Source organism: Thermobia domestica, chromosome 12 (assembly GCF_964235325.1).
Source record: "Thermobia domestica chromosome 12, izTheDome1.hap1.1, whole genome shotgun sequence".
NCBI classification, from domain to species: domain Eukaryota; kingdom Metazoa; phylum Arthropoda; class Insecta; order Zygentoma; family Lepismatidae; genus Thermobia; species Thermobia domestica.
In genome coordinates this window covers 216,553,985-216,574,541 of record NC_137465.1, presented here as the reverse complement: position 1 = coordinate 216,574,541, position 20,557 = coordinate 216,553,985, and the positions used below count along the sequence as shown (strand labels likewise).

The following is a 20,557-nucleotide window of genomic DNA, read 5'->3' as shown; positions in this document are numbered from 1 at the left end:
GGGTTCCAATAATGCAAGACACTATATTTATATAGTATTAAACGAGTGCTATTCTACAGACGAAAAAAAATAACTAATTTTTAAGTACTGCTACCTATATTCTCACGATAAAATGATTTTAAAAAACTAGATTGCTTTTATCAGAAATGAAATACATACAGACGATAAATAAAGTCAAATCTCTAGGCTATGTCCGTTATTTCTCCGCTAAACAAGGATAGATAGATATTAAGAAAGTGTACAAATATATATATATATCGAGTTACGTACTTTTTGGGGAGGGTTCAGGCTCAGTAGACATCCCTCCCCGCGTAGGTGCACTCCTGTATTAAGATTATACCCATTCCAAACATCAGGGACTGCTTTAGTGATCATCCTATACACTTAGGGCGGTATTCAGAGAGAATTCGTTAATGAGGGGTTAGTCACGGACTAGTTAGTGGCATACTAGCTCTATACTAAGGAATGTGTACTTTTTGGTATTCAGAGTCTACTTTGAATATAACTAAAAAGTTGATTTGGGTATGATTAACTAATATAGTCTCAATTCATCGAGTGAGAAAAATAAATGTGGCAACTACGAAAAAGAAGATGTGCGCATGCGTAGTCTATAAACATGAAAATACATGAAATCCGAAATGTGTTGCACAGGCTAAACCGTGGCTAAAAGAGTACCCTCTGCTCTAGATTAATTAATCACATGTGATTAACTTCGTCAACTACTACGTCCTAATCAGAGACTCTGAATACACTTTTGATAACCATCCGTTAGTCAAACCCGTAGTACGTCATTAATCAGACTTCAAAACGACTCTGCATAAGGCAATTAATGTTTTAGTATTTCCAGGAAAAGATACAGCCCATACAGTTGCGTATCCAGAAATATTCAATAGGGGACTGAAAATTTTTGGGTAACTTAGGCCTATTTTGTGTTGAACATAAACCCAAATATGCAAGTATAGCTATTACACAAACCTATATATATATTACACATGCCTATATATACACTGTATTTATACATTAACAAACATGCGGAGGAGAAAGGTACCAAGAACAGAGAGAGACGAATTGTAGTAGGGCTTTAAAGCGCTCCGCTGCAATAACATATTCGCTTGTTAAAAGTGTTTGTTGGTGTGAGTGTGGTGAAGTGGGTGAAGGTGAAGAAGGATGGGTCATTCTGTTGCAGATATGCTACCTTTTGTTATGCATTTCGTCAAGAGACATTAGGTGACAATTTCGTGAGTTTTTCTCTTATTGCTGCAAATACTTAAAAAAATCTTTGGACTTAATAGCGGGGGGATCGAGCCGTGTGACCCCCTACATACGTCACTGGGCACATAACATCGTTCGAAGAGAATAGCTAAAAGAGCTTTCCATAAGGAACATTTGGGTTCGATTCACATTAAACAGCAAAGATCTCACCTCAGTATAATCTCGCTCCTTAAAATATATATATATATATATATATATATATATATATATATATATATAATATATATATATATATATATATATATATATATATATATAAATGTTGCCATGGAAAGTTCCAAATTTAATAAATTTTACAAAGTTATAAAACTAATAAATAAAACACAATGAATCCTTAATAGTAAAATTTATGGTTTTATTTATTATATTTTATTTAATTTGTGTTTATTATTTACAAAATACAAACTATAAACACAAAAGTTTGTACAACAAACATACAATCACATTAACACTTATTCAGTCTCTCACTTTCAAAGTCCACTTACACAAAATCATACACAAACACACACACACACACAAATACACTGAATGATTTCTTTCGTTTAGTTTTAATTTATTTTTTTAAATTTATTAGGCACTCAATATTTATTTGCCGATTATAATTAATTATAAATTAAACTTTATAGTATATTTAAATTGTCCTGTGCCTAATGCAATACTTTGATTTTTAAGTTTGCGTAGTATTATTTCTTTTTTTGAAACAGAAATATTTATAGGAAAGAGAGTAGTGAGGGCAAGATTGATAGCAAAAGTAATGTGATTTGGGAACTTGCTGTGAAACTTGCCTCGCTCGGTTCCGTTGTAGTTTCTTGTTTGTCATGTTGATGGTGTGAATCGTCGTGACTATGTCCTGGTTCATGATCTGGAGAAGCTTCTCTTTTTACCAATTTGCGAATATCCTGTGTATAAACGTCATAAATTGATGAAGAATCTGTGTTTTTAGGTTGTTCATGATCATCAGCATCATCGTCTACCCTAGCCCAGAGCACACTGTATTCTGTGGAACTGTCTTCAACTGGTTTTGTTGTCGCTGTTTCTTCGTCACTTTGCTCTTCCGTTTGCGATTCATCTGAGTATACACTGACATCTGTCGTAACAGGTATTGATTCAGAATCAACAGATGAACTGTTGGTGTGATCAACATCGTCCAAAAGTTCACCAGAGCTAAGGTTTGGTTTTATTCTACTCTTTTCCTTGGTGAGGAGATAATATTTTGTTGCTTGACTTTCCTCTGGAGAAAGCTCCTCATGACTTTCATATTCCCCATCATCAACCTCTTTCAGTTTAAGAACTACAGTACTTGGTTCATGGGCCAATTGTGCATTAAGAGGAGGATATTGTAAATTATATTGTCTACGAGGTGGCGGCTGTCTTTGAGGCTGAAGTTGAGGAATGTTTCCCGAAATTACAGCTGGGACAGGAGGTGGTACTTCTCCTTTGTAAGGTCCAAATTGGGGAGTCTTTCTTACATCAAAGCTTGATGGTCTTCTGTGTGACACTGGGATGTTGGGCTGCATGCGAATCGAAGACGTTAAGGAAACATCAATTGGTTTGCCATCGTAACTTATCACAGAACCTGGTGGTGCTGAAACTTTTCGAATAGGTGGGACATTGTCAGATCTTGCCGTATGATCTGGAAGTATATGTACTGTATCTATTCTTTCATTAGCCGCAACTGCAATGTTCTCATGTGGAAGTAAAGTTTGATGATGGCGATGTGGAGTTAAAGTTGCAGCGTACCGGTTGGGCAATGCTCTGTACTGGAGTCGATAAGGTAAAGTATTATGGAATACAGGTCTTCGGATAACTGGTCTCGGTCTGAAAACGGGGAAAGTGTGAGCTAGTTTTCCTCCTATGTGAAATTTAGTGTTGTCAATGTTATTGATATTGTTTACAGTTGTTGGTGCTGCACTTGGAAGCACTACATTGGGAGGTACTACAGGAACTACAGGTACTGGTAATTGAACAGTGATAGGTTCTTTTTGTATCGTTGATGCTGAAGATAACGAACTGTTACCTTGGGAGTTCCTATCAGGTGGTGATGGGATAAAGATAGGTTCTAAAGTTTCCGGTGGTTGACCTTCAAATAAATTTTCCTTTGGCTTTTCAGCCACCAAAGCTTCGTGGCGAGGAAGTACGGTTTCCTTAACTTCGGATTCAGAAGCTTCAACTTCAAAGGCCAGTGCTGGGCCGGTATTTCCTGAGTTTTTTATAGGCTTGAAACCTCCTTCAACAACAACGGAAGTAGGATCAAAACCAGTGTTTATAGCGAGAGGAAGTTGTTGGTGTTGAATTTGATCGTGTCTTTTCGTCTCTACAGTAAGTGGTGGAGATGTTGACGTAGGAGCAGGAGTACTAGCGGGAACTACTTTCGATACTTGCTTCGTTAGTAGTTTTGTTGAAAGAGTTGGTTTTGGCGAACTAATAAGAGCTGCTGGCGTTGGTTTTATATAGGCCACTGGTGGGAAACTTGGATGTGACACAGGTGGGACGGGCGAGTGGCCAATCGACATCTTAGCTTGGCTCCTTTGTTGTCCTGGCTGAATAGGACTTCCTGCAATGACGAGATTTGGTCGATGTGTCAAATGATGGTGGTGATGGGGTTGATGGGGTTGATGTGGAACAATGCCTGGTAACCCTAGATGTGCATAATGAGGATTCAAGGGGGCTCGAATAGGCTTGTTTCTGTAATCAATAAAATTTTGTGGTGCAAAAGGAGGCCTATAGAACGTTGGATGCAATCTACTTGGTTCAGGTCTTTGAAGAGCGTACGCATGGTGATGGTGGTAAGGTAATTGGGACACAGGGCGTCGGAGATGGTAAGGAACTTTGGAGAGAGGTCTTTGCAGAAGCAAATGTTCAGGGAATCTTGTTGGTAGTCTATTAGTTAATGGGTGATTCGGTAGAAGAGGTTCTCGTGGACCAACTTGCAAAGCAGTTATTGAAGGTTTATGCTCAACGTTTACATTAGTGTGTTGAATTTCAGAGGTAGCTGGTCGTTTATTTGAAGCGCTTGCATCGTTCTTAGTTTCTTGTGTAGCTTGGTCCTTGTGTGTGGACTCTTGTTTATTAGCTTCCGGTTCTTTTTTATTTTCTTTAGGTGGTTCAGGTGTCTTTGCTTCTTGAGGTTCTGGTTTTGGTGATGGCGTTGCCTGAATTTCTTTTTTGGGTTCTTCAGTTGAGACTACTTGAAGTTGTGGTGGTTCAAAATGATATGGCTGTTGATTAAACTGTAAAAATTGTCCATTTTGAGGTATTGCTAAGACAATGTGTTGCCCTGGAACTAAAGTCTGACCGGGTATTATTTGTTGCCCAGTGAAGTCAAGGGTGAAGGAAGATGATGGAGGAGCTGCGGTTTGGATTTCGGGCTCTTTGTTATCTGGAAGGTTAACAGGATGGAAGATTACTGTAGGCCGGTTGTCTTGATCTAAATTTGGGGCCCTAATTTCTGTTAAAATTGGGTCATGATTGAAATTCTGATGAGTATTTGATGGCAAACCAGAGAAACCTTGAATAAAGGACTCGGGAGGAATTTCTCCGATAAATCCACCTTGAGATTCTGGTAGCTTCTGCTTCTGAGGAACCACAGTATCCTTGCCATAAACATTTGGTTTCACTCGGGTGGACACTTGAATGCTGGGTTTGGAGACCAATCTGTCTTCAGAGTCTTGGTCATCATAATATTGATCGTCACTAGAACTTTTGCTAGGAGCCACCTTACTTCCGACTGTTTCACTGGCGGCGTACTCAAGATTCTGGTCGCATCGATCGTGAACATTGATTTTCCAACCAAGGTAGCGATGTGTATAACACTGAAATGAAATAAGTAGAGATAATTATGAATAATGTATACGTTAACAAAGGCAAATGAAAAACGGTAAATGCTTTTCAGGGAAAGTGGAGAATAGGAAAGAAATATAAATTGTATACAGAAGTACAAGTACATTAATTTCATGTATAACCCTACATGAGACTGAACCTAGGCTTTCAGACACAAAGAACTTAACAGATTCGTTGACTCTTCGACACGTTCACTCTTTTTTTTTTTTTTTTTTTTTTTAGTGAAAAATATGAAGATAATGATGAATATCAAATGTGTAGAACTGAGCCAGGTAGTATCTACAAAATGTTATTAAATAAAGCTTTTACTGTTTCCAAACAACTTCAAAAGATCCAAAATATTCAATGTGTAAAACTGAGCCAAATAGTATGTACAAAATGCAATTAAATTAAGTTTTTACTGTTTCCAAATAACGTTAAAGGATCCAAAATATTCAATGTGTAAAACTGAGCCAAATAGTATGTACAAAATGCAATTAAATGAAGTTTTTACTGTTTTCAAATAACTTTAAAGAATCTCAAATATCAAATGTGTAGAACTGAGCCAGGTAGTATTTACAAAATGATATTAAATAAAAGTAATGACTGTTTCCAAAGCTTTTCTTATAGACCAAACATTTGGGTGCGGAATTCTTGACGTCATAATTATTGGACACCCAAATTTATCTACTATATTAAAGCCTTTAAAACGATTATTAGTTCATAAAACAAAATTTTGTAGATACTACCTGGCTCAGTTTTACACATGTGATATTCTGGATGTTTTAAGTTTTTGGCTAAAATTCAAAGAAAGAGGGAGTGAGCTTAGGAAGAGCTTAATGAAACAACGTTTTAAACGTGTAAAAGGATGTGATTTTGCATTAGCTAAAATTCAAAGAAAGATGGAGTGAGCTTAGGAAGAGTTTAATGAAACAACGTTTTAAACGTGTAAAAGGATGTGATTTTGCTATTAGCTAAAATTCAAAGAAAGAGGGAGAGAGCTTAGGAAGAGTTTAATGAAACAACGTTTTAAACGTGTAAAAGGATGTGATTTTGCTATTAGCTAAAATTCAAAGAAAGAGGGAGTGAGCTTAGGAAGAGTTTAATGAAACAACGTTTTAAACGTGTAAAAGGATGTGATTTTGCTATTAGCTAAAATTCAAAGAGAGAGGGAGTGAGTTTAGGAAGAGCTTAATGAAACAACGTTTTAAACGTGTAAAAGGATGTGATTTTGCTATTAGCTAAAATTCAAAGAAAGAGGGAGTGAGCTTAGGAAGAGCTTAATGAAACAACGTTTTAAACGTGTAAATGATGTGATTTTGCTATTAAGATTGTTATGTGACAGAACTTGCTTTCAAAAAATGTTTCAACAAAGAATAATGTTAATGCTTGTGATCTTAAAGTACATAAATATCTAGCTGGCTCTGAACTAGGCAGTGATGCCAACTTAAAACGCTATAAAATCCCATCTCGAGAGGGAAAAAATCCCATTTTGCATCTTAATTTGCCACGTTGTATTATTATTATTATTATTATTATTATTATTATTATTATTATTATTATTATTATTATTATTATTATTATTATTATTATTATGAAAATGAAACTGTATATCGTGTTATTTTTTTCAATTTCTGGGTGAATTATCAATAAATTTTGATCTTCCACAATTATGAAATAATTTGAGAATAATTATTTCCCTTATTCGGGAACAAATATATTTTGTTATATCGTCAGAAATGCAGCCCACACCTTTGTACCATCATCTTAAACTGACTAGTGAGCCGAATGATAACAGAAAAGATCTGTTCTCCACACATTTCATGTGGAACATTCAGAAATTGATTGTTTCTTGTTTGATATTTTACTTTCTTTCATTCGCTCATTGTTTTGTAGAAATATCAAAGCACAAGTTTCGTTTCTTCGTACTTGAAGTTTAGGAATCACATATGATCAGTGGCGTATTTACGATTTTTTTCGGTGGAGCTTTGCTAACTTTATTCCTGAAAATGTGAAAATTCTGCAAGATATTCCATTTACTTTAAAATAGTAAATAAAATTTTGTGGGGCTTAAGCCCGGAAACTTCCCCTTAAATACTCCACTACATATGATTGTCACTCCTCATTTCATGAACTTCGCCGGCCCCCAATTTCAACGAAAATTCCCCTTATCCTACTCCGAATAATTGTCAAAATATTTCCACATAGTGGGATTTTCTCTACAAGTTCTATTGACTCACTTTTGTGATAAAAACTATTCTAGCTTGATATTTACGATCATATGTTAAAAAATTGAATTACAAACTACTACATTTTTTGTAAGTGACTAGCCGTTCCGGCTAGAACCCTGTTAGAGGGTTATGCCCTCTCTTAGGGAACTGAAACTACTACATATTGCTAGTACTAACAATTGTTAAAATGAAAGGAAATGTGAGTGAAATTTATAGGTTCAACAGTAATGCTACGACAAAAGACTATGGAAAATCGTAATTAATAATGAATAAGAGTTCCGTGTTTTACCTGATAATAAACAGTATCTGGTGTATTTGCATCAGGCGTCCATTGGATGATGCCAGCTTCTCCGTCATCACACTCAAGCGTGAGAGTCCTCTGGTAGGCTCCAAACGAGTCGAAGCTATCCGCTGGATAGTCCGGATTTGGAGTCCAGTTACAGAGTCGTCCGGTGCCTGTTGGATGGGGGTTACCATGTCGATCCCATTGAATTCCAGCGAACACACGGACATTCTTTAAAAACAAAAATAAGAACCAATCAATGTTAAATCTTTAACTGAAAAACTTTTAAAACATACCGTATGCAGTAGGTTATTTCTAAAGATTGAAACATGTTTAGGAAATCTCTTTATTCTGTGAACAATGCGATTTATTTATCGAAATTTCCCTTAGATTTTAATAAAATGACTTTGTAAATTCTACGTGAGAGTCAGTATCAACTTGACCAAAGCATTTGATTTAGTTCAGTATAACATTATTCTTATAAATACACTTTGTCTACAGACTATGGACTAGAATCTATTTAAACGATAGAAATCAGCATATGACAAAATCACAATGTTCCGATCGTTACATTTTAAATATGTATTATAATGATCAACCTTAGCGCCAAATCTATTTTCCCTGTATATAGCAGTTTATAGATTCAAATACAGAAAACTTTTTTTATTCACAAAATTTGAATTAAAGAAGTCACTCCTGCGTAGCTCTATTTCACACTTCTGCAGGAATGAAGACCAATTATGCCTTATTTCCAAATGTATGAATGCTCTCTCCTTCAAATATCTAAGAACCAATCACGTATTTCCCTTATATCTTTTACTGAAAGTTATGTTTGAGCTGAGCGAGCGAAGCTCTAATACTCGGGTTAGCCGTTTGGTTGTCCGCGAACTCCTCCTAGACCGTTTGGCCGATCTCAACTAAACTTAGCACGCTGATAGAGTATGTCGTGCTGAGTGACAACATAGGTCGAAATCAAAAATCCGATGTACCATCGAGGAATAATGACCGAAAAACGCTTCCTCCTAGACCGTTTGGCCGATCTCAACCAAACTTAGCACGCTGATAGAGTATGTCGTGCTGAGTGAGAACATAGGTCGAAATCAAAAATCCGATGTACCATCGAGGAATAATCACCGAAAAACGCTTCCATAGACTTAACATGGGGAAAAAGTTTTCACGTGATTTTTTTGTCAACAATTAAAATCTGCGCGTGATTTTCAAAAATTCCGGCGAAGCCCTTTTATTTTTTTAGCGTAAAAATTTACAATTTTAATCACAATTTAAAAACAAATTAACGATTTTTTAAACTTTTTTTTAGCCGGAACAAAAGGTCAAGACGAAGAATTGTGCGATTGTTATAAAAAATACTGATTGTTTTAAAAAGTCACAATAAACTGATTACGTTGCTTAAGCTCGCTCAGCTCATTTCATTGCAATCGAGTATATCCATTGCATTCCTAGTTTAATATTTCTATTACCGTAAGATGGGGTTACTTTGCACATCAGGGGAACTACACAAAATATGAAAAGAGTTACACAGTTCTCTGTCAGTAAAACCATGAACTCTAAAGAGAAAGTTTCAACTGCCACCGTAAGATAGAACATTTAACTGTATTTTGGCTATAATGTTGGTAATTAACATCAGTTCTAATTACCCGGAAGGTTTGTTGTAGAAGTATGGAAATCTGTCATTGTAAAGGCCGACACAATTGTAAAGATATCACCTACAAGAATTTTTGTCAAAATTAAGTCAGTTTCGTAGAATACTACTGTGTATAATGGGACTTTGAAGCAGTAGTTGAAATTGAAATGTGAAACGTTTCAAAATCATTAAAAAAAAAAAAAAAAAAAAAAAAAAAAAAAAAAAACTGAAAGAAGGCGGTTTCAGCCTCTAATCGGGGTTATTTTGCACCGGTCCGAAGTAACCCCTTAGATAGGAAATTATTACTATTGGCAGCTCCTACCTTTTAATTTTTAGATAGATGCCGGAATGGATTTCTTGTTGGAAAATAAATTATGAACAGTGGCGGATCCAGATTTTTGAGGGGGGGGGGTCTTGAAGTTTATACGCATAGGAATGAACAGGGAACATTATATCTTTTTAAAAGAAATCATCAATTTGGGTGGGCTTCAGCCTGAAACCCCATACCCCGTAAATTTTCCACTGGTTACGGTTGAAATGATATTCTTGGACATACAGAGCAACCAAGGCAAATCAGTTAACATAATTTTTTTTCTCTGTTTCTGAGTTGATATTTTTGTGGTGCATATGCTAAACTATCAGAAGTGGTTACTGTGCCGGTACCAGAAAATACATGTTTTACTTTATAATTATCAGTAATTATACTAAGTACTGGTATCAGTACCATCATATCAATAATTGTAAACTGCATCCAGTTTTGTGTAGGAAGTGAAGTGTGTAAATACTGAAGGAAAAACATTGCACAGAAACATTATGTTCATATGTTGAACATGCTTTTTTGTCTGTGGTGCAAAGTATCCTCACCTATGGGGTTATTTTGCACCAAAGTTTATATTTCAATAATTATGGTCCTATTGAATATTTACTAATGCACTTGCACGAATATTTTCCTTATATATCTACCTATTATATGTTTAAAATACAGTGTCCCAATCGTTACGTTTGTAAGTAACATGCGATTTTCTTTTAAAACCCTTACATCTGGTGCAAAGTAACACTGTCTCACGGTATATTTTAGACCAAAATACGAAAACCGAAAAAAAAAAATATGGTTATTATGTGTTCTATCTGGATATTTCAGTTTATTCATTCTTTCATTGTTTTAAAATATGAAGAGAAAATCAGAATTAAATGGTAAAGATCTCAATATCAAATAACAAAATTATATGGACATGATTTAATAGTTAATATAACTGATGAAGTTCGAAGAAACAAGTACATGGTCAAAATAATAAGAGTAAGTTCAAAACTTTAAAAGGAACTCTGGAAATTGTCCAACCGTGATTATTTGAGCGTAGTGGTCGTGACGTCACAACATGTATACCTAGTAGATTCTGGATTAATGTTTACGTACAGAAACGCCAAGAATGAAGTCAGGATTAGATATAAGTTACAGTATGTGTTATAAGCGTGTGAAGGACGGTGCGGGAATGCATATGGACAATGGACAATATTGAAATCCGTCATATTTTTCTGTAAGTTTGTAGTTTTGTTCGTCTAGATATAAACGTTCCTGAGTTACATGTAACATAGACCTACTGTTTAAACATGGGATCCGAACTTTATGTATTTTAACTACGTTATAGAAAGTCATTTAGTGCGTACAGTATTATCAAAATAATTTTACGATAAAAGCTACTTATCATAATTAGGATTCCGCGAATAATAATCTGAAGAATTTCTGACATAAAACACACATGGTTATCGATTATTGAACAAAATATCTTATCTTATTTAACATTTCTGAAATACAGTAACATGTGAGTTTCTCACGTGATGTAGTGTGTACCTAGTTACGTGATTCTCTAACTTTTGGTGTGAATTCTGTACTCGCCGGGAACTGTTTCGCGAACTGCAACAGTACATACAACAGAAGTATATATATAGTCTGCCCGTTTAGGAATTGACCTCTAACATGATATGGAAGTCGACAATAGTACTGTGCTGGCAATAACACGGAGACGAATATTGAAAGAACAACGGTAGACAGTGACGTATCAAGGGGAGCACGTTTATTTCAAGTTTGCACGTTTATTTTGTATCAGGATTTTTAAATACACATTTTAATACGGTAAATGTGTATTCCTTTATAATATCTTGATGAAGGCGGTGTTAAAACCTGGAAACCGTTCTTTGTGCATACCACTGGCGGTAGGTATTTTATTGCTCATGACCCTATCTTGACCCACCCGAAGATGTGTAGACTGGATATTCAAAATACATCTGATTCAGGGAAGGGTACCAGTTTATCTCTCGTTGAACCGGTTTGCTGGAGCTTATTGCCGTCAACAAATCTTTCCCCCTAGGGCGTTTACTGAAATCCTCTCAAGGAAGCAGGGCCGTAACTTGTGGGACGGCAGGGGGCAACTACCCCCCCCCCCAGTGACGCTCACGCCGTTCGAGGGGGGCCCATTTTAAGTCAAAATTTTCTTACTCCATATCCGATACGAACTTGAAATTATAAATGAAGCATCAAACAGGTCCACTCCATTACATAAACAAAACAGCACACAAAAGGTTAATAAAACAAAAATGAGTCGTGTGACCATTTCAGTAAAAATTGTCCACTATTAGAGGCCTTAGACATGAAACGGGCATAGGAGCGTTACTAACGGCCCCGCAGACCTTGCCGTGCGAGAGGGCTTACAGGCTCCGAGAGGCCCATAAAGAGTAAGAGAAAGATGGAAAGGGGTCCCCAAGAATTATATAAACAACTTTCTAGGGGGGGCTAAATACGCGTATTAATGCTTTCCCCCCAGAAAAAATCTAAGTTACGGCGCTGCAAGGAAGGATAATAGAATACGCCCATTTTGACGATGAGCTGAATTTATCTACCAGTTACGCCTGAAACTTGATTAAATAAGGAAATCTAGGAGAAAATGATAACGTACCTCGTTGATATTTCTGCATACAGTTAAGAAAAAAGTATTCATTCTGATTTCAAATGCCGGAACAATATTAATTTGGGTAAGGGTTTGGCTCTTGTGTCTAAGCTAGAAGGAGTTGGGCGATTGAATCCATAATTCTTCGGCCTACGATTACTTCCCCCCCTCACCGAAAAACGGCCTACTATAATTGCACCTCGATAACTCAAATTCCTTGATATTTCGAATTTTTTTCACATTTCCCTGAAGTCTCCATACACTCCATGTTAAAATAAGCTCTGTAAGTCGAGCTCGATAAGGGTTCCATAATTATATTTAAAAAAGAATAACTCCAACGTTCATATCTGCGAACCTCTACAAGTAAAAGTTTTCACCTATAAGTCGATTTTCTCTTGATGTGATCTCGATAACTCGAAGCTGCAATTCTATGATTTTACATTCTTGTCATTGTTGCTAATGTGCATTGTAATTGCATTTTACTCATGTCTAGACATGACCCCCCCTCCACCTGTTTCTAGGTCAATAATGCTTCTTCTTTCTTGGAACTTTCACAACTTTGACTTCTAGAGGTTGAACGAATAAAACTTCGAGTTATGGAGATAATAATACTTTATTGGAGATAATAATATTAAATAATACTTTTGATAAAGTGGATAGTTTCAAATATCTAGGATCAATATTAACAGAGGAAAATCATATCCACGAAGAAATTAAATGTCGACTAAAAGCAGGGAATTCGTGTTACTATTCGGTTCAAAATATCCTGTCGTCGCGGATTCTGTCGAGGAATTTGAAGCTTAAACTATACAAAACGATAATCATGCCTGTTGTTCTGTATGGCTGCGAAACATGGTCACTTACTCTGAGGGAAGAACATAGACTGAAAGTATTTGAGAACAAGATCCTGAGACGAATATTCGGACCCAAGAGGAACGGGAATGGGGAATGGCGGAAACTTCATAACGAGGAACTACATAATTTATACGGTTTACCCAACATTCTTAGGGTCGTCAAGTCTAGGAGGCTTAGGTGGGCGGGTCATGTAGCTAGAATGGAAGAAAGTAGAAACGCTTTCAAAGTCTTGACTGGAAGACCAATCGGAAAACGACCATTAGGAAGACCTAGGCGCAGATGGGAGGACAATATTAAGATGGATCTCGCAGAGATTGGAATACAAAGTAGAAACTGGATGCAGTTAGCTAAGGATGGAAGTCAGTGGAGAGCTTTTGTGAACGCGGCATTGAACCTCCGGGTTCCATAGGCCATAGAGTTAGTTAGTTAGTTAGTTTATGGAGATTATACAGTCACTTTTACTTAGGAACGCGCAACCTGGATATCTTGAATTTTTTGTTGTAGGCAGCTTTAAACTCGAACCTCGATTACTCGAAAAACTCGATAACTCGAACTGTTCTCTTCTGTCCCACTGTAATAAAACTCCAGGACTTGAGATTAAATTCTGCAAGTTTTCTCGCATTCGAATAATTTGTAACGGGTACCCTGCCCCCTTTATATCTGTAAATGGACTTTTCTTTTGGTTTTAATCGTACGCCGAAGGCCTATGGATCCTGCAAATTTCGTTTCAATTGGCCAATTTCTTCCAACGGCGCCGACTTTCCAAAATTTATGTGAGTGCGCCTAAATGGCAGGAGGTGTTAAATGTTTTCAAAGGAGTTTCAATATTTTTTGATTGATTTTCTTTTAGTTAAATTTTTTTATGAACACTGTCATAAAGGGCTGTGCTGTGACGCAAGCCGAAAATATGCGATTCTTTGAGTTTTAAATGAAATGAAATCTTTGAGTTTTACGTCCCACGCTTATGCCGGTTAGGCTAAAGGAGACGGTGATGATGAGTAATGAATGAAATGGTGGAATAAAGGAAGTGGGAGGAAACGGGAGGACCCCGAGAAAACCCACGCACACGGTGTTTGTCCACAACAAGGTTCACTTAGCGGGGGCTGGGATCGAACCCGGGAGCCCAAGCACCAGAGGTGAACGCTCTACCACTGAGCCACCGCGGTCCCTAATATGCTATTCTATTCACAATATAGCTTCATTTTTTTTATTGTGGGGACTGCCTTTGATTAGGCCAAAGACAGACAAGGAAGGGGGAGTGCGTAGCTTGGCTACCTTTGCAGAAACATATTTTAAACAAACAAGTATGTTTGAGAGGTTAGAAATTTTAACTTCCACCTCAATGTTTTAATTCCTTTTATTTTTGATAGTGACAAATGATAAATATTTATTTTATTTTGTTTCTACCAAACTAAAAATCTTGTGGGTGCTGGGACACCCACGTAGTCGGCCTGCCATGATTCCTTCTAGGCTCCAAGAGCCAAACCCTTACCCAAATTTGTCAATATTATGCTAAAAATAGTGCAGAGCTCGAATTATTGTCCTACTATTTAATAAATTTTCATTTTCAATTTGTTTTAGCAATTAATCATTCTGAACAGATGGGCGCAAATTACTATACTTACAGCTCTCTCATCAGCAGACTTGTATTCGTACCCGCCGACAGGATCGTCTGTGATGTAGAATGGATGGTATCTGGCTGGCACGTTGGGATCACTGCCTCCTTCTACAACGAAGGTATACGTCTTGCCTCTCACCACGTTGATCTCTGGGATCAATAAACCATTGATGTACCATGAGATGCCCCAACCCACATGACCTGCAAAATAAAATAGAATTAATGATAATAGAAAGAAATGAACGCCGTTAGGTAATAACATCAATAACAACTGCAGTGCCGGTTCTACCATACGGGCAAAACGTACATTTGCACGGGGCGCCCAAAACAGACTTCATGATGATGGTAGTTAAATTTACTAAGATGACCTTCTATTTGAATACTACATTCATAAATCATGTTTAAGTCGCATTAGTTTAAGGTCACATGGTCAGTGCTAAAGCAAATTCCAACATAAACCGCGTGATTCTTGTCAAATACAAGAACTCAATTCTCGAACAGTAGCGAACACCTGTTCCATTTAGTTAGTTATCAGAGTTTTGATATGAAGAGTAGTCTTGTCTTTGTTACAAACAAGTTCCTTATCATTGAAGGTGGAAACATGCTTTAAAAAAATGATGTACAAGGAAAATCAAGAAATACAGATGAAAGAGCTAGTTGCACTTGAATTGCTAATTGATAAATTGAGATTGAAGCTCGATATTGAATTCTATAAAAAGGATTAACATCTTTCCTCTGCAGGTATATTTGCTTTACCTTTCACTAACATAAGAGATTATTATTTAAAGAAAAAAAAGACACAACGAGATTGTATTTATAGTGTTTAGGCCTTTCTGAGTGCGAGTGCACTTTCCCCCTTCGTTGTTCATGATGGAATAGCATATTTAAAATTGTGGCTTTTAAGATTTGTTCTTTCTGGAGAAAGGGGTGGGCGGCAAATTATACCATTGCACGGGGCAGCAAAATGCCTAGGGCCGGTTGTGTTTCAACAAATATATAAATAAAACGAGTGCGTTCCAATGGATGGCCAAACAAAAGTGTGGATCCCCCGTAAATGCTTGGGCGCAATCCTCGCTAGATTTATCATTCTCTTCCCTCTCCCAAAAATAGTAGGGAAGGGTGGAGTTGTTTATGGCAAAATCAAAATAACTTGCTTTATAGACTTTATTTTATTCAATTGTGGAACATTTTATAATTCTTAAAAACATCATTATGACATGATTCTTCGATTGTACAATTTTCAATAAACAATTGCCCCGTCTCTCAAAATCCCATGGGCGCAGCTAACGCCCTAGAACTCTCCTGTGTGCACCCTTATGACAAAACAAATAAATAGATGATCCAAATATTTCCGTTGCAAATTCTGGAATCTTTATCATGGTATGCTCAGTTGATGCGAATAAATGACGAAGAGTGACAAATTGATTCTACAGTTTTCCACTCACCAGTCACTCTTATCAGTGGCGGATCTAGAAGGTAAAAACTTGGGGAGGGGGTAGCCAGAACCCAGAATATGATAGGTATATCGTGAGTTTACTATAAAGTTTCCAAAAATTTATAAATAATAGTTAAAATTATTTTTGTCACTCAAAAAACTGGAGCGACCTAGGTCTCCCCGGCTCAAAGCTAGATCCGTTACTGCACTCTATATTCTGGAGAAATTTATTTCTATTATAAATAGTTATACAGTACCTCTTATGAATGTCGGACCTTAGATTCACTTATGCATAGTTCTGAATCTGGGTGATAAGTAAAAATGTTCCGATGAACTACGCAATGGGAAAAATCTTTTTATGTACCACTGGACTTGGGGACTAGTCTGGACTAGTCATTGCCCTGCGTTACGCCACTGCATTTACAGTTGTAACAGAGACGGACTCTGACAAGGTACATTCGCGAAATGTCCCCTTGAGATTCATCTAAAATTGATTCAAATGCAAAATTCGGCCCAATGTATATTGCACTAATTTTAGTGGCCCACCTTTAATGCATGTTTATGGGTCTTCATATATCCGGAATTCAATCATACAATATTATAACGCTCGGACACAAAATTACTTTTATTTTCTTTAGGTGTAACTGGACGTGAAGGTGGGGATATGCAAAACAAATTGGATCAAGAAATGCTTCTCTGACACATACTATCTACCCCTCCGCCATCTTGGATTCAATTTTCGGTTTTTAAATGGGAATAGATGCAAGTGATACATCAAATTCGTGTACAATTTTCTCGGAAATTCACTGGCGTATGTAATTTTACCATAGTTTGTACCGTTTGGAAGGTATTGCATATTCAATCAATCCAGGCACTTCGCAAACAGACATTGCAGAGTAATGCTTACGTTTTTGATATTGACAAACGGACAAATGAAAACGATTTCGAACTGGAAAAAGACTACAGGTATAAACAAACTCTTTACAACATTGGTGCCATAATAATCTTATACATTTCTGTGAGTAATTATTATTACTTCCATGTTATATTATAATAAAGAAGTATTGTATAAATATTATTGTCAAAATGCCTAATGTAAATCCAGATACGACCAGATTTCGGTGAAAACCTACCATTTCCGTATTGACGTCTGTGTGTCTGTATGCATGTACGTTCAGAGAATATTTCGTCAACGATAAATCACGTAAAAGATTAATTATACATACGAGGCCTGCACAATTTTTTATTTGGTTCAATATTCGTGAAGTGCCTGACATTTAACATGCAATACCTTGCCAATGGTACAAGCTACGGTATAACTCACTACACCAATGACTTTCCGAGAAAATTTATATGAATTTGATGTATCACTTGCACTATTCCCATTTGAAAAACCGAAAGTTGAATCCAATATAGTGGATCCAAGATGGCGGTCGGGATGGTAATATGTGTTAGGGAAGCAAAACTTGATCCAATTTGTTTTGCATATGCCTACATTCATTTCCATTTACATCTAAAGAAACTAAAAGCAATTTTGTATCCGAGCGTTATAGTAGTGTATGATTGAATTCCGGAAATATAAGGGCCCATGAATACGCAAATTACCCGTATGGGCCGCTAAAATTAGTACAATACACATTGGGCTGCGGAGAACTTTCCATTGAATCAATTTTACACGAATCCCGAGGGGACACCGCGAATGTATTTTGTGAGTAATGCACGGAAAAGAAAGTATTTGACAGTTGACATATTTTCTTTTCCTAATAACTCGGGAACAAATTAATTAATTTTGATTTTTTGTCGTTATCCTTAGAATAGTTATAATTTGATAACTTGCCAAAATCGGTACTCGAATAGATTAATTCATTCTTGAGTTACTGTATTAGGAAAAGAAATTTTGTGAACCAAAAAATACTTTCTTTTGTGTCTGTACAAATTGTGAGTGAAGATTATAGATGGCAGTAAGAGATAATTTCTTTTCTGAAGCGTCTGTACTGTGGCGTCCTCTGACGACAAGGCAGTAAAACAGTTTTCTACAAGGCACAGCTATAATGTAAACATTTTTTTACACTGTTGTTACAACAGAATTCTTAACGTCTGCCAGTGGTTTAAACATTTAAGAGTAGGTTCCGCAATACATTTTCAGTTTGTACGTATAGAACATGTAGTTGTTGTGCAAAAGAACAAGCAAATCGGTCTTTTTTGTTTTCCGTTTTCCTCTCAGAAAAAAAATGTGATTTATAATTCTTATTGTATGCACAATCATAAGTTTATTTTCAAATCGCTGTGTGTATATATAAATTAAAACATAATTTTGTTGTGACCGATGATTTGATTGTGATTGTTGAATTTAACTTTATTTTACTTAAAATTTATAACATCGAGGCGAAAAACCCATAAAGCATTGCTCTTGAATATGTGACAGAGTGCAAGTCACATTAATAATTTCAATGGCGTTCGCGAGTAGTGCCGTGAGGTGAAAAACTAGCACCCGGGGCGAGGGTATACATGACGGCGACCCTATATATATAGTCCAGGTAATTTTTCCTTTCTTTTCCTTTTTTCTCCCGAATTTTGAGCCCCCTTACTTCGGCGCCCGAGGCCGTCGCCCCGCTCGCCCTCCCCAGGGCACAGTACTCTAAGCTGTATTTAGAATTGTACGATGCTGCCATCTGTGTTATTGTTAGGATCATGCAAATGGAGCTTGTGAGATTGTAATGTTACTGCGTCCGTCCGTTACTACACATGATTTTTGAATTCTGTTATTTGTAATTGCTATAGCTATTATCTTGGATGAGCTCATTGGCGGAATCAAAACTTTAACATCTTCACGAGTACCGTTGGCTATCAATATTTCATGAAATGACATGAAATCCTTTAGCTTAATGCCCCACGGTTATGCCCTTTACGCTAAGGGAAACGATGATTAAGGCAAATGAATAATGATGAAATAATCGGTGGAATGAAAATGTGGGATGAAATAGGAGCACCCCAAGAAAACTTACGGACACGATGTTGTCAAGCATAAACTTACTTCCCCGATGATTGAACCAAGGACCTCACTCTCCAGAGGTAATACTCTATCACTGAGCCACCGTGCTTCCATCAATATCTCATGTTTCACTATTGAAATAAAAGTGTATAATTGCAAAATGCTTGAAGTTACGCATCGCACAGTTATATGGCAGCAAGCATCCATCAGCGGCTGACACCTAGCGGACGAAATTGAAACTTCGCACCATCCTCTTTATTGTCTATCAAAGATTATTATTATTATTATTATTATTATTATTATTATTATTATTATTATTATTATTATTATTATTAAATTGAGTATTTATGTTCAGTACTTAAATCTTCAAAAGGCCCCAGCATTCAGACCCGAGGTAGACTAAACATATAATGAAAACTGAAACACTTTTTGACTAACATTACAATAATCATGGTTGATGCATTTGAAGGTATTTACCTGTAATGGCTGGATAACCACGTTTGCCTCCCGTGGGACCCATTTGTGCATAGAACACTCCATCTTCCGGCTCATAGCAAGGGATTGGAGGGATGAACCAAGGATCGGCTTTCGGAGCTGGCTTTGGAGTCGCTCTGTGTCTCGTGGGTGCGACAGTGGTGGTGGGTTGTCGAAGAGCCTCGTGCTGAGGTTCGTCCTCCTCTACCTCATCCTCGCTGGCGACGCCTGAGCCCAGAGGATCGTTCTCAGGAACTGGGCAGTTCCACTCTGGCGAACGGCCAAAATCAATTATTACATCAGCTGAAAAAAAAAAAAGAAAAATATATTATTCAGTAAAACTCTCTAATTCAGATGTTTCTTCTGTTTAAAAATGGGGTAAAAAATAACCCACGCCTTGTGCATCATTGTGAAATGAACTGGAACTCGCCCACAGGAAGTACGCGTTTTATCTACTTAGCCAGTAAGAGATTCTTCAATATTTGGTTAATTGGAACAATATTCTGAATGTAATTCTGAAATTCAATTTCGAATTTGTTATTTGTGATGATTGAATGAAAAGAGTTAAACTTAATGGTCAATATTCAGAGTCGTTCTTACGTGCGATTAGCGTTGGACTAACAGCTTGACTAACGTATGAATCGTGCTATAATCAAACTAATATAACGCTAATCAAAGTAAGAACGAATTTGAATACGGCCCAATATTTTAAAGTAATACTGAAATCTAGTGTCTACCAAACTTAAAATTGGCATGTTTTCTGAATAACTAGCGCGGAATTTTAATACAGAAATTGCCCTGTTTACCACTTTAGGTATGTATGGAATTTATCCCAGTGGAATCAAAAACATTGGCATTCGTTTTTAGTTATTTATAATGATAAGCTTAAGCGAGGTGTGTTTAAAAAGAAATCGAATTTTTGCTGTAACATGTTTATTGCTCATTGTACAACATTTTAAGCACTGTTCAACTCAAAGTAGTCCCCTCTACTGGC

The 20,557-nt window shown here is 36.7% G+C and overlaps 1 protein-coding gene across 1 annotated transcript in view; it reads right to left on the bottom strand.

The window, feature by feature from the left end:
• Nucleotides 1–1,828: 1,828 nt before the first annotated feature.
• The window catches only part of LOC145667034 (uncharacterized), a 238,964-nt gene continuing 220,235 nt past the window's right edge, over nucleotides 1,829–20,557 (bottom strand). The window contains exons 10-13 of the mRNA XM_081734727.1: nucleotides 19,567–19,866; nucleotides 14,670–14,863; nucleotides 7,612–7,836; nucleotides 1,829–5,084 (exon numbers count right to left, since the gene is read on the bottom strand). Of these exons, the coding sequence (XP_081590853.1) occupies nucleotides 1,983–5,084; nucleotides 7,612–7,836; nucleotides 14,670–14,863; nucleotides 19,567–19,866 (3,821 nt within the window). The 3' untranslated portion in view covers nucleotides 1,829–1,982. The remainder of the gene's footprint in view (nucleotides 5,085–7,611; nucleotides 7,837–14,669; nucleotides 14,864–19,566; nucleotides 19,867–20,557) is intronic.